The sequence below is a fragment of the Semicossyphus pulcher genome, unplaced genomic scaffold (assembly GCF_022749685.1).
Source record: "Semicossyphus pulcher isolate SPU_LCO1_2020_fin unplaced genomic scaffold, fSemPul1.0.p SCAF_15, whole genome shotgun sequence".
Classification (NCBI taxonomy): domain Eukaryota; kingdom Metazoa; phylum Chordata; class Actinopteri; order Labriformes; family Labridae; genus Semicossyphus; species Semicossyphus pulcher.
In genome coordinates, this window is record NW_027211659.1 from 25577016 (window position 1) to 25602595 (window position 25580).

Consider the following 25580-nt stretch of genomic DNA (forward strand, 5'->3'; position numbering starts at 1 on the left):
AAATTAATAGACTGCATATAGGAAGTGGACCAAGCGTCTTTGTTTGAAAAGTGAATCAAATGCAGAATGCCTTACACCTGCATTCTTTCTACTGGCCAGCAGGGGGAGTTTCACTGGTTGCAAAAACTAATCTACTACTCACTTAAATTGTTACCTCAGTAAACATTTTTCAAAAGAGTTTAAGGTGTCATGATGTGAGTTTTGTAAAATATGGTCCCTGTCAGAGGTAAATAGATGATAAAGCAGGGTATTCTTTAAGGTGTGCTACCCGTGATTGACAAGTTGCTCACCAAAGCAGTATAAAAAAACATGTCTTGTTTAGTGGTTGGTTTTCCTAAGACGCACACTAAGGGGCCAGCTGGGGACGATCCACCAGTATATTCTCATCATATTTCGGATTCTGTTCCGCTCTGAGCCATTGCCTACAGTAGTATTTCACTCCAGTGTTTCTCGCTGGGCTGTTCCTTTCAGACAGAGAGCGCATTGCATGCTGGGTGTTGTAGGAATGTAGAATGGGTGAAACCACAAGCTGTTTGTACAACCTCCTCCACAGCTATGGCTCCAATTTCAAATATTATTACTTCTATGGATTACAGAGACCACCAGCTTTGACTGACAGTGGCATTTTACAGGGGCAAATCGCTCCTTTAATGTCTTAGCACTTGACTTTTCAGCTCCATACTTTTGGTCACTTTTGGCTAAAAAAAAAACAAGGTACCGATGGGCAAAATGCCAAGGCTTCAAAACTGTATTCATATAGACAAAACAATGTGGGACTTCACTTTGGCCAAGTCCACTTCTTATATAAGTCTATGATGCAATTACATTAAAGTCCAAAACAACCCCCATGCACCAGCGACAAAACACTAATCACTCTAAATTCTGAGAAACTGCCATGTCAGAGAAAAACAAAAGCAAACTTCACACAGAGCCCATTGTATTATTACACAACAGATTATCATCAACACTGAATCAATATGAAATCTTCTTATGATTAAAAGCTGGTTTTAACGATCCAGGGACAAAAAATACGTGTGCGCTCTCAGGTGTGTCAAACCAACAAAGCCACAATTCCAAGAAAATCTTACATGGGAGCCAGAGACTCGCCGTGACCCGCTGCAGAGACTGTCCTCGTATAAGGAGCCCTACACACACACACACACACACACATACATAAAAACACAAATACAGCGTAAGCAGCGTGCTCAATAACCAGCAGAGGAACAGAAAATGAAATGTGTGATTTTATTACATGCTTTTCGACACAAAAGTGGAAACAACACACCCTAACATACGTGCCCTAAAACGTGTTTCTATTCAGAGCTGAACTGCAGTCAATTTTAAAAGTGATAAATCTTTAAACTAGAAGCACTAAAATTGATTTATAAATTGTTTTGCTCTTCAGACAAACAAACTCACAGGTAGAGATGCTGCGATACCATTTTTTCTTCCCTATACTGATAGTGATTCCTAGGCTTAAAAATGTGAAGATACCGAGTGCCCCCTACTCGTTTGATTAAATAAAGGTGTAGGCTACACTTCTAAAAATGTATGTTTTTATTTTGATTGCTATCATTGTTGTATGTCCTTGCTCAGCATACAGTGATGAATCCTAACATTAAAAACAAGCTAAGTTAAGGCTAGCAGCAGCTTGCAGCCTCTTCTGACGACCTGTGTCTGCCGAAGAGTGTCTGAAAATCCCTAAAGTTTTACATGAAGTTTATTTTGTGTGTTTAAATAGTTTTGTCTTAACTAAATACTTATTGATGATATTTGCCAGCTTTCAGTACAGTACACTCTTCACTAGCAGTTCTATTCTTCCAAGACGCTCTCACAAAGTAGCCTATTTTTCAATAGCAGCCATGAAATTAACAATTGATGTGCAGGCTACTGTTTTGGAGAAGAAGAAACAAGTCAAATTTTTGGGGGGTGTTAATGAATTATAGTATCAGATCAGTGCATTCCGTGGTGTACTTGACGATACCCGATGCCCCATTTTAGGGTGTATCAGAGGCATTTGCAATACTGGGATCGTAACAACTCTAGTTTCAGGTGTCCTTAACAACGTTGTAGTAACTCAGTGATTATTACAGGTGTCATTTAACACAGAGAGTGGAGGTTACAGAAGAGTAAAACTGAATGGAACCAACCCTACGATAGAGCTGCTGGGGGATCTGACTGAGTGACCTGCAGAACTGCAACACAGCATGAAGTCAGGAGTGAGAATGAGGTTTACAAGACAGCAGGTTGGAACAAGTTGTGAAAACATGTAAAAGAAGGATAATTGACTCATTCTCTTTCATTATGTCCCTCTCCCTGGAGAGGTTAAAGGTCAACACAGTACAAGTTTTCCAAGGGAGTGTTTACAGTGCGTGCCTGTTTAGTATTTGCATACAGACCTGATAACCATTGAAAGCTGAACCCTGGTTTCTGGAAGAGGATAGACCATTGAAGTTGTACAATTCAGAGGAAGCATAAGAGGCCTGAAATAAGGAGAGAGTGAGGAGCCAAGAGAAGGAGCCAGCGTGAGCGAAAAGGGAAAGATAGTTTGGAAACAGAATCTTTTGAACAAGTCACCCAGTCTTTTCAGCAATGCGTAACTAATTATGTTATATGAATATAATAGTAGTAACTGAGGATCAGTTCAGTATCAATGTGTAGCAAATCACCAACCCACACTCTCATGCACAAACCAGTTTACACTGATACCCCATGACATGTTCATGTAAATGCATTTCTGAGATTTTGGAGGTACAAAAACTGTTTTGCAATTGTTAATTAGATTTCCTCGCATGGCTGCAACGAATTTAGCTGTGAATGCTGTAATATAATCCTTATGGCCATCACACTGCTCTCTTCAAAGCAACCAGACTCCTCAGACAATAACACAAAGTTTAAGTTGCAGAAGTTACCTGTCCACATCTGCCTTAAACAGTTTTTTTAGTGTAATTGTGCGTTATACATTTATTGTGTTGGACTAAAATAATCATTCAACACCAAAGTCACACAATAACACACACAAACTAACCAGTTGAGGCAGCTCAAGCCCTGCAACCCTCCGTGTTCTGTAACATGATATTACTGTTTTTGTCGATGGAGTCTGGTTGCTTTGGAGAGAGAAATGTAAAAAGTTTCTTAATAGAAAAAAAGGATCTTACCTGAACAGAAAGGTCTATCTCTGTAGGGTTCCTTACTGTTCTGTTGACAGACACTGAATAACAAATCTGAGCCACTCAGTGGTAAATCAAGCTCTTTTAGTGGACGAACTTTGGTCGAGGAGATTTGCCGGCACGGATTAGGTTATCCCATTACAGCCCATTTCACAAATCTACTGGAGGAATTCCAATTTTTTTGTACCTGTTAGTCAATTAGACCCTAAAATATGTACAATAAATAAAAATAGGGCTATGGTTAATAAATACAGTAATTCTCCCAAATAATTAGCCAAAAACCTGTACTATGTCATGGGTCTCTTCACGGTAAAGTCCAATGATGCACACATATTCATTTCTGGAAATCATGAGTGCAGCTCGTTACAAGGATTAACAATGCTTGTTCTGCATGTTTGCCAAAATGCTAATGGGACTGAAAAGATTGTTGGGTATACTACACAACAACAAGATTCAATACACAAAAGACTTATTACATGCACCGATCTGTGTTAGTTTAACACTGTCCAATGAGAAAAGGTTTAGCAGCACACTACATGCCTTAAAGAAAAGATATTTCAATTTTAAAGATCCAGACTATTGTCAGCCATTGATATTACAACTCATTTTGTTAATAAGCACAACTTTACAAAACAGTAAGAAAAGTGCACACCAAGGCCATTCGTAACACACAGTCTGCAGTGCAGAGCCACCCACCGGCTGCAGGTCTAATCTGGAGGCACGAGACACCCGGCTGTCGTCACTTAGTCTGGAGCTCTGAGAGTCAAACACCAACAACAGAAAAACTACATCATCCTCAATGCATCTGTGTGACAGCACACAGCATTGTGACACACCACTGAGGTTCAGCTGACTGACACATCACATGCTTTTATATTAAACCTATAATTAGCTATTTGTTTGGGAATGAGAGAAAGAGGAAGAAATAATTCAGGGAATTTAAACAAGAAGGTTTTCAAGAAACAGAATTTCATCATTTGAACATTTTAACAACATAATTTAGTTTATTCATGATCTGATTATCTTATTATCTGATCATGTTGTACTTTGATTCTATGCCAAAATTGTTCCTGAAACTTTATTGCTAATAAAGTTGTTGAATTCAATTGAGTAGCACACGCCTTCAGTGGTTTATTAAGTTACTTTGGACAATATTTATGTCTAGGATCTTCTGCTGTTCTTCCCTCTAAAGGGATAAATGAAAACGTCTCTGACAAATTTTCCTTAATAAATGATATTTCATATGTTTGTCTTTTTGTTCTGCGTTTAACTGAGGCAGGCTTTTATTCATAGCCACGTTTTAGGTGATTAACTACCTTTTGTACAAACTAGTGTAGTGCACAAATATGACACAGAGAATTCCATTCAGATCTTACCTATAGATTATAAAAGGTTCATCAATATGTTTCAACCAGGCCACTTTTGTGCAACCAATTTAAGTTGCAAGTTAACAAAACACTAAAATGCTGCCTCTAAAATAAGTTCTTCAGAAGCAAAATGCAGTTGGATCAGTTCATCAATCACAAAGTTAAGCTACAGATTGTTCTGGTCAATCACTGAGCAGCAACAAGGATCAGAGGGGTCCAACACGCACCGTGAGGTCTAGCCTGGAGGAGCGAGACACCCTGCTTTCATCACTGAGTCTTGAGCTCTGACAGTACGAGGAAGAGGAGGTATATGAGTGACAGGCTAGATGGAAATTTGGTTGCAGTCACTAAAACAGACCAAATGCCTGTACAATCAGTTCAACACTCAGCTACTAACCCTGCTGGAAATGACACTGTAATCATCATCATTGCCGTTCCTCTGTGGATAAAGAACAAGAGTGAGAAACACTGAGGCCATTTCTCTGCAGACCTCTTGTGAATGTTAATCTTTTACATACATCTTTGTCTTTGTGTTTATGCTTCTTCTTTTTCTTTGACTTCTTAATTGAGCTTGAGGACGAGCCCTTAGAGTGACAGAGAGGGAGAGCAGAGGAGGGTGAAAACGACGTATCTGAACAAATCTTTATCAGCTCACAACCAGCAAGTCTGCAATATTTCACGTTTGCACAGCACACATGCAAAACTGTGAGAAAATGGTAGAACACAGCGACAACCATTGACTGTAAAACACAAAGTTAATGTAGCCTCTTGGTTTCAATAGTGAAGCCAATGCTAAAGTGCATTAAACCTGCTCTCTTCTATTGGCCACCTGCTGGGGCCTTCAAAACAGAGAAGGCGACTCTATTTGTTGCAAAAAAAGATAGTGTATGCAAGCCCATGAAAAAACTACCCTACTTCTCACCTGATTTATTACCCCAGTAAACATTTTCCTAATGAATTTATGGCTTCAATCACTAGTTTGTTTATTTAGTAAATCATGGTCTCATTTAGACTAAAATAGAAGATAAACCAGGGTTCACTGAAGGGCATGCATCTTTGCTTTTCACAAGTCGCTACCACTGCGAGCTGTCAACCAGAATAGCGACGTAGCAATACGTATCCACTTCCTCATCCAGAAATGACTTTCGGCTCCAAAAAAACCAAGATGGCGACGGCCAAATTGCCAAACTCAAGGCTTTAGAACATCAGTCCAAAAACCAGTGGGTTACATCACTTCTTATGCATGGTCTATGGAAATGACATCATTATAAGTGTTGCTATCACACCACATACATGCTGAATGGAGTCTTATCACCAGCCAACCAGAGGTGAAGTACTTAAAAGGCAACAGTCTATTACCATGCAGTTATATCTGATTCAGCAAACTGAGCCAAATATCCAGGATCTCGTACGTCCCTGAGAATGATTAGTATGAAGATGTTTTCCACATTACATAGCAAAGAAGAAATAGCATTAACATTTTGAAGAATAACAGCTCCTAAAATAGTGTGTTGTGTTTTCATTGGAGCATAAAAGCTCTGTTACACAGCGTTCTTTTTCTAGAAATCAAATCAAACGGACTCCAAGGTCTTTAATGTTCCTTCATAAAAGCAAAAACTAGGAAATGACCGATCAAACTTGTCAGGTTTATCCAAATTTATGAACACGATTTGTAGAACAACTAAATCAGAAAATGTATCATAAATCTTCATCGAAGAAAAATAATAACCTTTAAAAAACATGCTTTGTAGGATGAAGACAGATGTAACTGGTTCTGATGTAACTTCATGCTTTGCAGACCTCGACCCGGCAGTTAGTCCAACAACTCATTCACACGACAGATCCATAAGTAGCAGGGTTAAAAACTCATCCAACAACATCAACCCTTACCCCTCCACCATACGCCCCGACTGCATCGAGATCCGACTGTGCAAAACACACAATAACATCATCACCAACACACGCCACCCACACTGACCGCACAGTTTTAAGCTACCGAGCAAAGACACACTGCCTCTAAGATAACCAAACGTTCAGGAGGCCACGGTCTGTCTTTGTGAACCAGAAAGCAAAAAGGTTTGAGAATCAGAAGAAAGAGTCTTTGGAGTTTCAAAGCATTTGATACTGACCCTGACACTGCCCCGGCTTCCCACTGACATCCGCTCATCCTCGTCAGAGAGCTGTGTGAGAGAGTGAGACATTGAAATGAATGGTTAGGGCCTGAAAAATGTTCACAATGTGTGATTTACGTCAACAGGTAGGAGGTTTCCTGCAAACAGGTTGTTAAATATCTGATGTGCTTGTTCTATGTGTCCCTTATCTGAACTGAAATCATACAAAAAACAAATAGATAGACAAATAGAAAGATGTTTGATTCTGTTAGCATGGCTAGCAAAGAGTAGTAGATAGTAAAGGCTTAGTAAACGGTGGAATTAGCTGTAATATGAGTAATGCAGCTGTAGATAGTAAATTGAGCATGGTGAACTCTTTCTTGTATTCAGCAGTTTAAATGTTAATATATATGGCTTTTAGTTGCAATGTTTTAACTGTTAAACCTTTTAATGTTCTGCTCAACCTCTATTAGAGACTAGATGTTGCTGTGTCTTTTAATAGTATAGGTATATATTAATAGTAACACATTTTTTGATATATTATAGTTTCAGAGTTATTAGTTAAAAGAATAATGTTACTAGGGACAACAAAAAGTCTCCAAGAGGTCAAATAATCTCCCAAAAAAACATGATTTACCAAGCTGTCTGTTTATCCTTTTCTGATAAAGGTAGTGATGTTAAGTTCATTAGTATTTACTACATAGTAAAAAAAACATTAGTGTCTATAAAAACTCAGAATTTCCTGTCAGTGTTTTAAGTTTATAAAATGAAGTTCATAAAAAGATGCACTGATCTCCATGATGGAGAAATGTGTAATGGACTGATGTTATCAAGACCTCAGGTAAACATGGAGGAAGTGTTTGAGTTTAATGGACCACTAATGTAACAGCAAACTAAAAAAGAAATGAAAAGAAAACATGAAGATGCTAATGATAAAGTAGTTGTACAATAGGTATTAGAACTACAATCTTGTCTCTTTTTAATAAGGCATGTCCCAAGAAACATGTTTCACCTTTTTTTGCCCACCTAGTTTTTGCACACTGTCTGTTAAATCTATCTGACACCACATTAAATGTTGGTGACACCATACCAACATTAACGTCCTCCAGGATTGACATTTTCATGCATTTCATTTAGGCCTAACAGTTTCCAGTGTTGGGAGGACAAGTTAACAGAGGAAAGGCATGAGGAGAAGGGAAGAGAGGGAGCGCTACAAACCGTTTGTATCCGTGAAGAACGTGAGTATCTCTCACTGTCCTCCTGGATGAGAGGAGGGAAGGAGATGGAGAAGAGAGGAGATGAAGGATGAAAAGAAGGAAGAAGTAGTTTCATGTGTTCATTCCAACCAAAAATGTTCTAATCTAAGCTAAACTTGATAAAAGGATAAAGGACAAACAAAGTAAATCTTATAAACGTGTGTAACGGGTCAAATATGACACTGAGCACTGAATTGACTCTATAGTTGAATCTTCGTATTTAGCAGCCAAATGTAATTCGACTAATGGGCCCTAAAGGGCCTAAATACTGTGATAAATAGGGTTTATTTTGGCCACAGTCAATCATATTTTCCTACTGGCACATTCTTTGCCTGCTATTGTGTAAAATCACATGGTGAGATATTCGGTAGAAATAAACACATGTTGACAAATGTGGAAAATACAACAACAAGAGACAGGCATGCAAACTATTACCAGGATATAGCATCGACTATTTAACTCCTTTAAATACATTTGCACACTCCGCCTGCATGAAACACATCAATGTATTTTTTTAATCCAACAGTGAAGTGTACACTTGTTTACAGAAGTAGTTCATGCTGTTAAAACCATAACCAATAATCCGGCCAAAAAACACTGAGGCTCCCATGTTGCACAAACAGTGTCGCATCCAACTGACACATACTGTGAGTTAATTACGGCAGTTGAAATAAACAAAAACACACTGAGGTTAGTCAAATAACAAGTCACACACACCAAGCATCTTCACTGCTGTGTTGGAACCTCTGCTACTAAACTAAAGTGGTAAATCTACATAGTAAATCCCATGCAGTCTCACACCAACAGGCCAGATGGTCATCCTGAGTCAGAGCCAAACGGGCACCCTGCTCCTTTGAATAAGTGGATTATCATTAATGTCCAAGCTTTGATTCCTTATAATCTGTTATTTTCTAAAATAGCTTAAACAGGAATTATGTTAAATTCAAAAGCAGACTCTGCAATTTCCCAACAAACAAAATCCAGAGGCAAAGAAACACGTGCATATTTAGTAAACGAGAGGCGTATTTTTTAGTTTGGTCACAGCACAAAAAACTGTACCATCCATTGTTCAATATCTCCCCATTTGCTGTCCGATCGGTCATCTAACTTCGTGTTCAAGCCGTAATATTTCTAAGGAGGGACAGGGAATGAGGGCAAGAATAAAACATTTTAGAAAACAGCTAACAGATTTCTATTTTTTCCTGAGCACAATGTAAAGCACGACAAGATGTTTGAGGAAGTGAGGAAGAGGAGGCCTACCTTCTGCACCTGAAAGATCTACACACCAACACGGTGAGAGGTAGAGGAGAAAGTTGGAAGATTTCAAACATGAAAACAGGAGGAGGAAAAAAAAAAAGATGTCAAAAAGTTATTAAAAAGGCAGTCAGCTGCAGGTAATGATGAAGACAGACAGCATGCAGAGGAAAAATACAGAGGCAGGTTTCTGCTAATGAGAGCCACTCAGGAATGTGAAGTACCCCCGCTGCAGAGCAGGACCAATAGCAACTGACCCAAGAAAACACAGAGATCACTGGACCCACAAGACAGGGTTATCTAGCATTTTCCCATGATTCCTTGAGGTTGGCAGAAAGCTGTGTTTTGCCAGTGCTAAAGTGTCACATTCAAGTCTATGTTCATGTGACCACAGATCTGAGTCTTGTGACAAACCCCGACACGTCCTGATGCCAGGAACCAAAAATCAGCCATTGAACTCAAATGGAGGAAAGTTTATGCCATGAAACATGGTCAACTTCTGCACAGTTTGCAACTGAGCATCATATAAAGAAATATTTAAGCACGAGTACAATTGTACAAATGAAATAAAAATAGCACCTCTGCCACTATATTATAATTGGTGGTGTCACATGACAAAAGAACACAATGTTGGAGTTCTTCATATACATGCACAGATCGCAACGTAACTATTAATATCATTTTAAATCCAATGCTATTTAAGTATGCTAATAAGATTATGGTTCAGTTACTAATGAGAGGTCTTACTATATTTTTGTTTCATATCTTTAAGACAAGAAGTCAGCGCTGCAGATCAACAAAAGGAGCCTGTGAGATCACATCCGAATAAAGTGATTAATAACTTCCTGGAGCCAATATTTCTATTATATTTCCATTAAAAGGGAATTTCCAGTATTTTTAAACACAGGCCCTTTTGTTTTTTCATATTTAAGGGTCTTAATGTTTGTTATGAAAGTTTGGTATTTCTCCAACAGATTGCCGCAGCTTACTTGATCAAAGTACGTCTATTAAAGTGCTTGTTTTTGGCACCGAGAGGCTCAGATTTGTTTTCTAAGTTTCTGACAACATTAGACAGACAGACATTTTTGTTAAGGTAACATCCTTTCTCAAACCAGGTGAAAAAGATGTTACATCGCGATATGCAAAGTCACAACACTCATGAACAAATACTGTGATTTTACATCACAGAACACAAGAGTTGCCTTGTAGGGACAAAGAATTACCAGGCTGGTCTTAAAAAACTAATGTTTGATGCCAAAATCTGCGGTTTCAGTGAGTTTTTACATTTGCAGAATTTCACGAGGGACTTCTCAACAATTCAAAGCATGTACACAAAGCCATTATGAACTGGGTAGAAAATAAATCTAAACCAGTCCTCCTTTTAGTGCCATTTTAAGCCCTCATTTACTCACGCACAAGCACTACACGCCAGATTAAATTAAGTCTGTGGGTGTTTGGTGCTTAGGCGTTTTTGGATGGAGATTGGGATCGGGTCAGTAAGTCACCAGGAAGTTGTCTCTTGTTGGCGTTGCCCTCTTAAATGTGTACTGCTTGAGGAAGTACACACTTTACAGCCAATTACAGTAGTTTACCTTTTAAAAAAATACTTTAAAACCTCTGGAATCTTCTTTCATGCTTTGTTTTTTTCACTGATACAACTGTCAACAGTATTGTTTAAAAGAAATATGACAATAACCTCAATCAGCTTTTCATGTCCATCTGCACTTCTGCCCTTTATCTGGTTGAATTTAAATTAAAGTAGCTTCGAAGAACTTCTTCCACAGAGAACAAAAGTGGTGAGTTTTCCTTTGTCGAATACAGCTGTTTGGAAGATGCATATCAATATGCATGCGTCTATTTGTAGGTATAAGATTAATAACTGTTAGCCTGTATGGCAAAGGTAAATTTTATAAGCATCATTTTAGTACAGTTCATCTTCCTAATTTAGCCTACAACTACCAGATTGAGTCGACTGGTAGCAGTTCATGTAATGTCTTCATGACAATAAGCCAACAACAAGATGAAGCTTGGTGCCAACACTAATGTTACAACAGTTTTTCAAAAATATCCACCTTGATCTCGAATGACTGCACACAGCCATGTCTTGGAACATATTTCATGAATAACTGTAGCTTATTACATACCCTGCTAGGAGAAAGAGGGACCATTCAGGAATGTTTCCGACCGAAGATTGACTTGTGATTTTGCTCTATCACTGTCCATTTAAGCTCAACTCTTCTTCTATGGCTGATCATGTCCTTTATGTGCCTGTGTAGTGTTCTCCTGCTGCTTCCTTTGAACTGGCTAACATACTATTTGGAAAACTTTGCCAGGGGAAATGTAAACATAGACTCTCCTGCTTTGCGTGCAGGGAGTCTCTTTGTCGTAATCTGACCAGATGACGGGCATTAAAAATAACTGCATAGAAATAGAAAATCATCTCGCTGATGGCCTGTTTTGTTTTGTATGTCAAAGAGAGGCATTGGTATTAAATTGAGACTGTTTTATAACCAGTTAAAACTCCTCTTAGAAGGTTTATTTCAATTAAATCTTTGTCTTATCTGTTTTCATACCCATTAATCAAATGTGAAACTACTGCTTTGACTGCAGCTCCTTTAAATTAAATACAACACACTCTGAAAACACACCCATCGTCTACTCCTGCACTTTCCAACCTATCAGTCGAGTGCTTTAATCCAGATTTACTACCACTGTCTGCCCTGTATGCTTGCCCAATATATGGATTGGCTGCTTTTTAATTCTGGCTTTCAGAAATGAAATCCCAGCTGACCTCTTTGTCCGCTGCATCACTTCAGGAACAGCACGTTCTCCTAGATAATAAATGTTGGATGAACTCGACCCCTCCAGTCCACTGCTCTTAATTTATGGGTTCGGTCGAGATGAGAGGTCATACGTTCACTGTGGTGGCTTTAAATCACAGCAGACACAGAGAATTTGTCTGGTCATGAAAACAGAGATATCCTCACTTTAAAGCAGGTGACTTTGAGCTGCAGAGGTCAGACATATTTATAAACTAGAAACGCCTGAAGCAAGCATGATCAAGGTCCAAGCACATTGTTAGTGTTTTTATTAATTTGAGGAGAAGCAAAACTCTTAATTTTGTTTAAAATATTTAATCCTGTTTATCAGCTGATGCTCTGGGGGGGTATATAAATCATTTAATCAAACGTAAATCGAAGTTTACGGCCTCCAGTAAAGAATCATTTCACATGACTACTATTTGTAACTATTGTAACTACTACTACTGATTTTTTACGAATTTGATCGGCTTACATAGTTGCCCAGTTTTATGATGATATGTTGAAAACAGGGTTTTGCGAAAATTGAGAAATTGACAAATGATGCAACATTTTTAGAGCTGAGGATCAGATAGAAATGATGTGAGAAACTAAAATGATGACTGTAAACTGAGTCAGTGTCAAGTTAAATTGTGAAGAACAAGCTTTATCATTACAGCGCAACCTTAAGGTCAATGAGGGTAACTAACTGGTAAAATAGAGGTGACATTTGCAACCCACCTGCCAATTTTAGCCAGTTGTTGTCTTACAGTTTTTGCTGTCTGAACACTTTTAGAAGATAACAACAACACAGATCAATAATGGAGAAACTAACAAGAGGGCTTCAGTAGCGAGCAAGACTAGTACAAAGCACTGTAGGGGTGGGAATCGCAGGGTAACTCACGATACGATACGCGATACGTGGCCCACGATAACGATAATATCATGATATAGCAAGTCTGTGATAATTGATGTAGTGCAAGACAATCGTATAACAATAAATCAAGATATCGGATTAGCTTCTTCTGCCAATTAATTTCCGTTCACATCATTCACATCATTCATGTCATAAGCGCCACCGTGAGGAGTCATGAAGTAGTGACACGGTGAGTCAAAATCGCAGGGAGATCTGTTAAGAGCGCCAGATATTTGTAAATTAAAGCATCGATATTTGGCGCCAGCATATCAATAATTGTATTGCACAAGACGATATATTGCCGTATCAATATATTATCCCACCCCTAATGGACTGCACCAACTTCACATTATTTCTACATACAATATTGTAAAATATCTCTGTTGTTCCATTATTAATTATTAGAGCCAGAGAGAAACAAACTGTGTGCCTAAATTAACATGAACAACCCATAGGAAGTTCTTTTCATCTACCTGTGCTACATGTGCTACATGAGCAGCCGCTATCCACAACATTAGATCAAGGAAAAGAAGGTCATTAAGATGAGGCCCGGAAATCATGAATCTATGGTATGAAACAGGTTAATAACTGCATCTGGTCTGCTTACTTATCTCTCATTACATGTCTGGACAACCAATTAGCAAAAGAGCCGGACATCGTCATAAGCTTATTCTTCGAATGAGTTACACAATCAGCTTACATTTATGCACCCCTTCTATTCGACTCACCAAGCTACCCCTTTTGATCGGAGGGGTTCCTGGGCGCCCAGAGAGGGCAGCCCTCAGCCCCCTCCCAGCCAGCCGACGCCCAGCCGTCCTGCTGCCCTCAGGGTACCAGGAAAGGTTTCATCCTCCGGCAGTCAGCAGGTAAGACCACGGCCAGTCATGTAGGCAGGATCACGGCGGGACGGAGCACTGAGATTTGAGCTCAGAACAAAAGGGGCAACCACTCGGTACTTGTTTGTTGCTATACAGCCAATAATCCACCATTAAGTCCGGCCTTGAGTGTGTGAGGAAACAGCCAAAGGTCCCACAGGTAGTTGTGAGTGCAGCGAGCCATAGTTCAAGTCAACAACAAGGCAACAACTGCTCCACTGTAGGCTTGGGCAAGGAGCGACCTGCTAAGCTACTTTAGAACTCGGCTAAAGGGTTTATGGGACACACACTAGCGTGCACAACACACACACACTGTACACACACCTACACACACTTAACCTCTGAACAGACTCAGCTTAACAATGACCATTAATCCAGTGTGTATGACCTGTGTATTTGAATGTGTGTACATGTAGATTGTTGATCACCTCCTGTGTTTTAGTTGCTAAATGACTGAGTGCTTCTCGGATGCTGATTATCCCAGTTTAACTGGGAAACGGTTTGCTTTAATCACATGCAACAAATACTTCATAGTTTGGGATAGATGACCTCAAAAGTTAAAATACTCAAAGTGTTTTTGTGCTCTGCCACACCGGAACTTACAATTGGATGTTATGGAGCTCCCTAATAAGAAAACACTGTCTGGTCTGTTTATATTTTTGCGTGCTGTCTTAACAGTGTTGTTTGTTTGTTGTCTGCTGAATCCAAGTGCAAAAACCTACTGCTTTAAGGAAAAGGGATGCACTGGATTTATAGAGACAAAACAAGAGCATCATTGGAAAATGGAATTTATTCTCTCAATTATCTTGTTCTATAATAATTTCAGGCCAAAATCATAAGTGAAAACATCACTCAATTAATAGTCTTTCATTTTTATATGTTGTGTTAATCCATTTTGAGGACCAAGGACAGACAACACCCTTCTCCTACGACCAAAACAACAACAAGTATCTTAAGGTAACAAGAAAGGCTGACTTGGGAAAGTTCAAGGAGATTTACGTCGGAGGCCGCCGGGGTTACATGTAATTAGAGTTTGAGGGGTCTTAACGTCCAAATCCTCTCTGGACACCGAAATCAGACAACCTTAATAAGTTTGCCTTGGACAGGTGAGAGGCGGAAGTCTGTTTGTGTGTCTGGGATTACTCCCTGCTAAGAATAGGGAGCTGGGAAAAGCAAGACTCCCCATGGGTCTGATCAGTGTTGCTCAACAAGAGAAGGAAAAACTCCAGGAACACACCACTGACCTGCAGTCCAAACACACACAGATGGTTCAGCTCTGCACCTGTTTCAACACAAATCAGATTGCAGAGGTGGAGCTGACGCTGACGCTGGCACTGACGGAGCTGGACGCAGAGTTTTAGGATCTTTTTGGTCTTTGTATTTTATCTAGACAGGAATCTAGCGTGGAACTACATAAATATGTACAAAATATTGGTAAAAAGGGACTCAATATTTTGTACCTCTTAAATTAACATTTTAAAAAATACCACATTGCAATAACGCTGATTTGTTTTTAACAGCAGGCCCTTTACTGGTCAATTCTGCAGGGATCCACCCAGTCAGAGGCTGCTTTACTATTATATTTTGTAGTTATCCAAAAAGGATAATAAACAAAAATCATAACACACTTCCAAATGTGTATAACAGACAAAAGAATGTAACTGTTGTATTTTGTTTTAGAAGACCTGGTTACAAAAGCAGGTGTGACTGTGTGCCTTACTTAAGTTTGTAATCTCCAGAGCCTGTTCCACTTAAATGGGTGACTTGAAACGTTTTCATTTAAAGTCTTTGAAGTTTTTTTCTGTTTGGCCTGAGATTAACTGCAAAATGTTCAAGCCCTTCTGATAGAGTCATTAGTGATCCTCTTTGAGGACTTTGGTCTCATTGATTTGGCTTCTTGCGTGCCAACCCTCACAGTGGGTCGCTGCACTGTAAAAAATGGTCCATGTTTACTGGTCACTGAGCCCCATTTTTACTCGTTTAATGCTTCCTTAACCAATGAAATCTTATGACCGAGATAAAACAACACATTAGCTACTTCTGTTAGTGTCTTATTTATGATAATATGTTGAACACTTGGAAACATTAATTTAATAAAGTCCACTTTAATCAAGACACTAGCAGCAGCATCTTTATTCAGTTTCAATTGAATTTTTCAAGGCAAATGTTTACATGGGATGTGACTTATGTTTATAAATCTATTAACAATTATACTGAAGTATCACACCAGTGCTGCTCCGTTCTGCAGTTTCAGCATCCTGTTTACACATCTGACCTCTGACCCCAGAGGATTTAAGAGTCCAGGCTTATGAGCGTAAACCAATGTTGACAGGAAGTGTTTCGGCTACAAACTACTAACAAGGCCGCTGAAATCCTCTTGTCATATGCCATGACGCATACAATAGCCCGCCCAGTGCCAAGATGTTTAGGTTTGGTCACACACCACTTGGCCATACACCGAGCAGCACTGCCCTCCACAGTTAGCCCTGAGGTTCCCTTTTATATCACAGTGTAAATAGGACAGTGTGTATTTTGACTCATACTGTACCTCTTTCTGTTGTCTCTCCAGCTCCTTCATCCGGATCTCTCTGGCCTCTGCACGGGCTGCCCTCTTTGCTGCCAGCCTGGCTTCAGCCTGAGAAGCAGATAAATAGCAGAATAGAAACACAGGGAGAGGGAACAGAAAAATAGAGAAGTGAGAGAGACACCTATTTAGCCTGGCTAATGACTCACCTTTACAGATATAGAACATGCATGTGAACATAGGTCCAGTTCCTTGAAGTTGTTCTTAAAAGACTCATCCTGAAGAATAATGGACCCTATATTTAAAGTTGCTTGTCGATGGTTGTTGGCCCAGAAATGTTTTGGATCAACATGTTTTTTTGGTGTTTATTCAGCAAAATCTGATGTAAAAACATTCCTAAATTCTGTATTTTTACAATGATGACACAATTAAAATACTACTTTGGACTCACATAAACTTCTAGCTTACTAGGAATACTCTTGAAAATGGCATAAGCAGAAATACCAATGTAGGCACTAGTACACCATTTCTATTGTTTTAAGGGATAAATTGTACCAAAGTAATGCTTTTAAAACTTAGGGTGAAACCCAGGGTACCTAAACACTAAAGAATAATAGTCAGTCTACATGGATCATGTTGTTTACGCTGCAGTATGTCAGCTGGATTACCAGTGTCTATAAACACAGAATATCAAGTGTCCTTTAAACCCTGAATAGATGTAGTGGACTATATTTACAAGAACACAGAAGTTGTGAACACCTTCAGACACATGCAGACGTGCAGCAACAACAGTGTGTAAAACTGTGTAATGGATTTATATTTCTGTATTTGAAGGCATTGCCTTTGCTCCACTCAGCACTCAGGCAGGAGCAGGACCTTTTCCTTAAAAGGACCTCTCTCAGAGCGTGTACTGAATGAGTGTGCGTTACACAGTGTGTGTAAGCATTTCCTTCCTCTAACTTTGTGGTGACACGATGTGGTTGCAGCAGTCTGTTCGCCTCTAGGCAGGGTCACTGTAATCCCTCCTACCATCACACAAATGCATTTCCCCCATGTCAGTCACCATGACAAAGTAACAGGAAAACAGACAAAGAAAAGAGTTGGTTCAAAGGCAACAACGTTCACACAAATTATGTTCTGAACTTTTACTCATGACTCATTTAACCTCATCGGCATTAATTCTATTAATAGTAAAGTATGTCTTCTAAATGTGCTGGAAACAAACCAGAAAGAAATTAATATGTACAACAGCTTGAAGTAAGTATTTAACCCTCTTTCCGACAGTTTCACTTCAGAATTCAAGTATTTGCTGTTTGGAATTCGAGGGAAAAAATGTGAAGTAGTTTGACTTCATGCCCTCTGCCAGAGTCCAAATTAACAGAGTTTACACAGGTGCTAAAAATCCCACTGATAATGTTCTTCAGATCTCTGGTTACAGTTTTAGGTGTAAAAACATATACTGTATATAAAAAGTGAACGCAGCATCCTGATTTATAGTAATAATGTCAGATTTACATTTAAATTAATGTCTGTTAAGTCATTATCTATCGCCTAATGAGGTAACACAATGGTGATTGAGCCTATGGCTGATGAAAGCCTTTTCATTTGCAGTATCACAGACTGGGTGTCTGGTGCGACTTTTGCGGAAAAAATCCCAAGCTGCGCCCAGTTAGTGACGCGTTTTCCATCACCCAGCAGTGGTTGGTCTTTCAGAGAGGGTAGGCGGAGCTAAGCGGCTACTTTTCTGTTCTCTGCAAGCTACAAACATATGAAAAATTCCCATGTTTGTGTTGTTGTCCTTTCTGAACACAAAGTTACTTTGTTTACTTTACATTTATTTATTAACCAAGTGAAATGCAATTAATGACTTTGGAATACTGTTATTATATGTAAAAGTACTGCACTTTTCATTAAAACTTCCCACCAAAATTATACCTTCAAACTGACAAAAAAAATACAGAACTATTTTAATATATGTTAAAGGGCCAGTTTGCCGATTTTCAACCTCAGTCCTATCATGCTATTATGGGGAGCTAATGCCATTATGGTAGAAAAAAATGTTTTGTAGTTGTAGTTTTGTAGAAATGCAGAATGGCTGAAAAACCACGAGCTGTTTTCTCCACAGCTATGGCACCAATTTCAAATGTTAGCCTATTGCTTCTATTTATTACAGAGATCACCAGCTTTGACTTACAGTGTCTTTTTCCAGGGGCGAAATGCTCCTTTAAAATCAAAGTAATTATATTATGTGTTCAACACTTTATTGTACACATACTGTATATGACTGTGGGATGAGATCTTAAGTACAGCCCACCTGACCACACTGATTTGCAATAATGGCCATGGACACCTACAGAGGTCGGTGCAGCAGTCCCTTTTCTCTACACATTAGCCTATATGTTTAAATGCTCTTTAAATTATAGATGCAGGATTACATTTAAAACAACTGAATTTTGCAGGATGACTTGCACAATGTCCGTCTGCCTGAATCTGCTCTTAAAGTTTCTTCTCTTGCAGAAATGGGTGATGGAGGCGAAAGAACAGCAGGCTTGTTGCTGCATCAGTGGATATGCTTTTTACCCTGCAGTAAGGTGTGCGTGTACTTATCCCCTCCTGATAGTGAATGTGTATAAATGGCTTCCAGGACATTCCTAACAAAAGACTTTTCTTTCTTTTCTTTAGTAAACAGTATAAAACAACGAATCAAGCAAGTCACAAAAAGCTCTTCAAAACAGCCATCTGAGCGATGAAGGAGATATTCCAGAAATAGTCCATACTGACTGATGTCCTCCTTGTGGCTCACTCACTGAATGGCATTTCCTCTCAGTCAATGATTGCTCATTGTCCTTGGGAGTCTTTACATTTGTGCCCATGGCGTGACACACACACGAAAGCTCTTTAGGCTGTATCTGTGCTGATGCATCTGCACTGCAGCCTATTTGTGCAGCGTCTCTTAAAACATGTTATCTTTCATGACCCTTGTTTCAGTGTGACAGCAGTAACATGTCATCAGTCTTTTGGCCTCGAGCAGCGTAAATAAAGCTCTTGAAAAGCTCCACTGACATGACGACTCTGCTCTTAGAAAGACGGAGCACTGATTCTCACTTGGCTCAAGTGAGTACTTGGTGTTAAGTATAAAAGACTTTGTATGGACTTCATTCAAATAAAAAAAAAAGAAAACACATCTCATTAACATATCAGCTCATAATCAGTTTGGAAATAATATTTTTACAGTGGGTTTTTATGTTGTTGTCAGAAGGGTGGGTACTACAGTCCTACATACAATGTAACACCACACAATACAGTAAGTGCCAGGACATGCAGACAATATATCATATTGAATTAGAGTTTCCTGTAAATGACACTTTAATTGACACGCTCTGAAATGTCCGGATGCAGGAAACCCACCCAACAGCAGAAAGGGGACTGAAACGAGGTTGTGTTCTAGCTTAACTGTCAGCATCCATACTGGTAGTTTCAGTTCAAAATGAAACCGAGGGGTGTAAATTACAGTAAATATAAAAATCAAAGTGACTACAGACTTCTGTTGTTATAAAAAACAGTAAGGCTTCAAAAACTGCAAGAACCAATAACAGTATTTCTAATTATTATTTATAAAATAATCAAATTATTTTAAGCAGTTTGTCTTGCATATTATGTGAAAGGATTGGCAAAAAGAAGTAACAATAAGAAAGTGTTTAAACTTAGTCAGCATTGTCTAAGGTTGATCACTTCCCTGATACATCTGATCTGATACAACCCAACTTGCCATGATGTTTAAAACTCCACCCACCTGGTTTATCAAACAACTTGCATGAAACGTCAAGACAAAGACGGATCAAACATTGTGTTGCTTTAAAGATAATTTAGTTCCCAATTAATAACATTTACATGCATTAAAAATATCTTCCTTTCCTTTTATCCAAGTCACTGTGAGTGTCCACACATGTTGCAGCAGCCTCCAGTCAGAAAGATGCATCTAAATAGGCCAAAAGGCAGAATCGTACATCTTTTTCTCTCCTCCTTTACAGCTATTTATAATGACCTACATGGTCTTGGGTTCTATCAAAACTGTTCTAATTCAGCACTACTTCAATAAGGTGACTGTCCTCCTGAGAACTAATGAGCTAGTTCATGAATGGAAAATGGATGCTCTAACAAGATGTGTTACTTGGAAATAAACTCTGAATTAGTTTAAATGCTAAGAAAGAAACAAGATATGAGTTTGAGAGGTTAATTTCAAACATATTGTAAAAAAGTGGGTTAAGTAACAGTGTGGGATCTATCCTGTTAGTCCTGCCTTGCAGTTTTATCAGCCTAGAGGTGATGGCAAAATGGTCTCACATTTAATTTGTCCTTATTAGGGTTGTCACAATACAAGAATTTTAAACTTCGATACAATACTAGTAAAAAAAAACAACAATACTCGATACCTGTTTCGATACCATGGCAACAAAAAAGGTACCAGAAATTAGGTAATCTTGTTTTGAAGTTTTCCCTGCACACCGTGCTAGTACACTAAACACAAACCAGCTCGTTTGACATACTGTTTACAGTAATGAAAGGCTTAATGACCAGGATAAATAAAATAATGTTTATTATTATTTGATATAGTTTCGACCCATATCAAAATATAGCCTACCCTCTCAATTATCATTCATAAACATAAGAAGTGTTACGTTGTCTTTGTATCTGCAGAGAATCTGCCCTTTATCTGTATTTGTTTACTTCTGTGTTTGGGACATTTCTGGGTGTCAATAATTGTGCAGTGGTGTTTAGCTCACAGCCGACAGTCTGCAGATCGGGATTAAATGAAAACATCGAGACCAGGAGAGGGCCGTTTCGCTCCCCTGCTCTCTGTCTGTCTGCAACAGACGCTAACGTTAACGCTAACGGCGTGTTAGTTTGTTGTTTAGAGCGTAACTGCTGTGAAACAATCAGAAAAGAATGTCTAATTTCTCTTTTTCACTACTTTATTTACATGAAAGGCGCTCGCACTCCTTTACTTCCTGTCTATGTTGCTCAACCACAGCTGTTCTCTCTTTTGCTGGCTGCAGATTTGGGTTAAAAATGATCATATATGTGTTTTTTTCTAAGCTTCAGTACCTTTCGGTACTATCAAACAGAAAAACAATAGAGATTGTATCGTTTTGAAACACATTATTGAAAAAGTATCTAAGTACCAAACATTTTTGACAACCTTAGTCCTTTAAGGGGAATACATGTGTTCTAACACCCGGGCCCTAATTTACATGGGGTCTAAAAACATACAAAAAAGTGTTGGAATTGCTCAAGTCAAATGGTTCAGCCCACCGCCACAAAACAGGCTATAAAGGCTGCAACCTAATCCTTAGGGTCAAATGCTCACAGAAAGATCCCTACAGAGATGGACCTTTTTTCTTTATCAAATAAATATCATTAACAATGCACTCTTTAAAGCCACCAAACTCCATTGACAAAAGAGTGATTTTACCTTGCTTGCACAGAATGGAAGTCGCTGGTCTACTGCTGCCTTGATCTCTTAGTTTGTATGTTGTAACTTTTTACTCTGGTGTTTGAAATGGCTAGTTCAGACCACACACAGTATTTGTGTAACACACAATAACACAAAATTACCGATTATCGATTGAAGCAGCGGTAGACAAACAACTCTTGTTTTTCAAGGTAAAAATACTGTTTTTGTTAGTGGAGTCTGGTGGTTTTAAGAGAGCAATGTAACAGCTGTTTCTGGCTTTTAAAATAAATATAAATGCAGGGATCCTTTTATGAATGTTGTTGGACACCTGTCATCAGAATATTGAAAGGTAATTCAATCATACAGTGTTTCAAACTGCACTTTTCGTCTTACATAATGTGTTCGACATACTGAGGTGACTGCGGAGGACAGACATATTGGCCTGGCTTCTGTCAACCTGATCCCTTGTGTCTGCTGATAATCTATAAGGGCACCGTGCCTCCAAGTGCCACCACAACTAAATGCCAGCCTGGTCTGACTGTGCTTCCAGTGAGCTGAGTTCCCACGCCCTGAATGCCAGTCTTCAGCAACCGAAAGCAGGACGGGTATTTTAATGACCATGAGTGCTGACAGGCTGGACAAAGAGAGCATACAGAAATAACTCAGATTTCTGACCAACTAGAGGTTTGGTTGCCTTCGAAATGAGGTGGGACCATTAAGTGGACTCACCCACACAGTTTGCTCATTATTATCCAGTTGAAGGTCACAATGACTTAACTGGAAAAAAGGCTTGTTTCCTCTTGAAAACCTTATAAACCTCCCAAACTCTGCCTTAAAGGGAGTGGCTGCTAAAACGCTCAGTGCATGCTGAAGCCACAGACATGAGTCAACTGAACGGATGTCTTTTTCTCATAAAGAGCAGAAGTGGCTAAATCAACACTGTGTGTCCGAGCCATTAGAAGCTGTCATCCCAATATATTCTAAATGAAAACACTATGAAAAACTACATTTCAATGTAGATACTTTAACAATGTTAAATCAGACTTAAGTAGTGATTAAACATATGACTAATTAACAAGTGGTGGTAAACAAAGAACCAATATTAATGTTTTTAAGTCTTGAATAGTTTTCTACACTTCGTTTTAAGATTAATACTGAGATTAATTAATACTGAAACAACTTGTTTAAGATTTGTTTATAATATTTCTGATGGAAAGAGGTCTCTCAAGTTCATTCCTGACTTTGGAAATCAGTTAAAACACATTCCCAACCCAAAGTCCAACTTCTTACCGTTTCACCTGGTCTTTATCATTGTATGGAATTTGCTCACTTGACAGGAAGCCGGGTCTGTTTATATGCATGTCAGTCGCTGTAGTGCAGTTACTCTCTTAGTGGTGCATTAAGCATGAAAGACTTACAGAAAAACAAGTCTGAAAAGACAATTCCCACTTAGGGTAAATTTACAAGCTTTTTTCCGAACAAACTCCAACTGAAGATGAAGACTGTTTTGAAAGACCCAAACTTTTTGGATCAAAACACCTAATTTCTTTAAACGTCAAAATCCAACAAATATTGCACAATCCTATCATTACTGTAAACACTTAAAACCTTGGACAAAAACTTATTGTCAGGAAGATTCAAGACACTCAGACATTGTAGGATTTACTTCCACCTACTCATCACTAAATCGAGTTCAAAATGCTGTGGGTATGTGCTAAATCATTACCAAGCATGTTGTTGTTTGCCCTTTGGATACTGTTGTATTTCTGGGAGGCAGTGCCAATCAGAACACAATGGAGGGGACAGCGTCTTTTTTTAACGGATTAGAATGTCTTATAAATATAAAAGACAAACATAATAAATAGTTTCTTGCTTAACTTTTCCAAATCAGATATTTGTGCATAGCAACGTAATCGTCTTTGCTCATCTTTTATATGTATTTTGCATTAGTTTATTTGAGGGAAGTCATTAGATTATTTAGCATGCTTTCTGTCGGTTGTGTGACTTTGCACTGCATCAAGTCAATATTGCTCCACCGGGACTCACAAAATTTACTTAATATGTTTGAAAGCACCTAAAATTTGAGCATCAACTCCTGGTTTCTCTCATATTAAATTCATTTGAAGACAAATGGTCTACATAGTATCGCGGCAGCAATTTTATAACTTTTCTCGCCCTAAAATGATCCATGCAAATCAGTATGCAGCACAACAACCTTGCATATCAATGAAACAACTTTTACTGCTGGTTACTCGAAGATAAACTGCTGCCTGCCTCTGCTAACACAGACATGCAACTAAACCTCAGGCTGCACCACAAACACACGGAGCAGCTGTAGAGCGCTCGGCTTTGCAAACAAACTGGTTAGCAACAAACAGTGCAGGCCACATCAGGACAGGAATAAAATAAATAACATGCTACAAGCATGTCTAAAAATAAGTCAGGGAGACAGAGCAATTTGAGTTGGGGAAACTGTTTTTCCCTTTACTTTTAAAATATTCCTGAGATCCAAACATGAAGAAACGACAAAATGTCTCTTACCTAGATCTTTAATATAATTTCCAACCAAGAAAGTGAATTATTGGAAGGCGAAATTCCTCAACCATTCAATCAACAAACATAAAACTGGACGGTTGTTCTCCAGAAGCTGTCGGTCACTACAACAAGACTGTGACCTGCAGATCATGACCATAATTTTATAATATTTTTGGTGATTGTACCCACATGTTTCCAATTGATTATACACTGCAGGGCCCTCCTTGTTTTTCCTTGTGGAAGTAATAGGAAGCTTCTTGTAGCCTGAACATGGGGCCTCAGGCAGCAATAGTTTATGTTGCAACTCTTATTGCTACTAAAGCATGATGGGAATAAGCAATACTTCACAGGAAGTTACCCAACATAGCTCTGCGAGTGCTGTGAATAACAGATCAGTTGCAGAGAGGAATTTCTGTGACATGTTTATTGTCACAAAGGATGATTTATTTCTTCATGCTACATTCATGCAGCACATATTAAAACACATACTGTTCACTCCTCACTTCCTGAGAGTGACAAAGTATGGGAGGGTCACATGTGTTGCTCGTGGGCACACTGACAGGGCCAACTTAAGGAAGACTGTGACAGGATGGAAAATCAGTGACTCGTCAGAGGGAGCACTGCAGCATTACAAAATCACAAGAGCTTTTCACACCACTACTCTTTTCTCCGTGTAGTAGCATGTAGTTGAGATACAAAACTCTGGTGCTCTCCAGCAGGGGCAGTGAAAGCAACTGCTCCTTTCAACTTTATAACCATGGTCAAAACCATATGAGGGCTGCCCCCTGAAAATGATTAAAAACATCAATATCAACGCTGAGTCATTGACATTCTCTTGTTTGTTGTCGAAGTCAAGGCTCGGCACTTTTGTTTTTTAGCTGCATCATTGATTGCACACAGAGCAAAGCAGGAACAAGAGCATGGCAGGCTGTAAACGCTTCAATACGAGTCTCAAAATGACCCTTAAGTTCTGTTTATTCACAAGGTTTTAATCCAAGGAGGTCTCCTCCTCTCTAAAATAAACATACTTAATAATTAAAACAAGTAATAACACTAATGCAGTGTCAGGATTAAATCTCTCTCTCCAGCGCTCTTCAGCAGGCCTTTGGGGACTGCGGGCAAAGCTGCTGCTGACTTTGGCTTCTTAAGGTGACTGCACACAGTACGGACAATGCCCAACTCACCTCAACATTTTAAAGCTGGCAGTTGCAGGTTGCAGTCTTTAGAATGCTCCAAAAACCAACTGCCAGCTCCACACTGCCCAGACATTAGCTGACAGGACAGACTTGTGATGCCTGCTTTATCTCATTTAAGTTTTT

The 25580-nt window shown here is 39.0% G+C and overlaps 1 protein-coding gene across 9 annotated transcripts in view; it reads right to left on the minus strand.

Annotated features, from left to right (window-relative positions):
* The window catches only part of lrrfip1a (leucine rich repeat (in FLII) interacting protein 1a), a 49069-nt gene that overhangs the window by 15303 nt on the left and 8186 nt on the right, over positions 1–25580 (minus strand). For 6 of the 9 annotated variants that reach the window (XR_011308213.1, XR_011308208.1, XR_011308211.1 and 3 more), the window contains exons 2-6: positions 16296–16382; positions 9165–9182; positions 8964–9035; positions 7867–7908; positions 6667–6717 (exon numbers count right to left, since the gene is read on the minus strand). Coding sequence is in view for 2 of the 9 variants with exons in the window: in XM_069662692.1 (XP_069518793.1) it covers positions 6667–6717; positions 7867–7908; positions 8964–9035; positions 9165–9182; positions 16296–16382 (270 nt within the window). In the remaining 7 variants the exon portion in view is untranslated. The remainder of the gene's footprint in view (positions 1–6666; positions 6718–7866; positions 7909–8963; positions 9036–9164; positions 9183–16295; positions 16383–25580) is intronic. The other 3 variants (XR_011308212.1, XR_011308210.1, XR_011308209.1) reach the window with 2 other exon arrangements.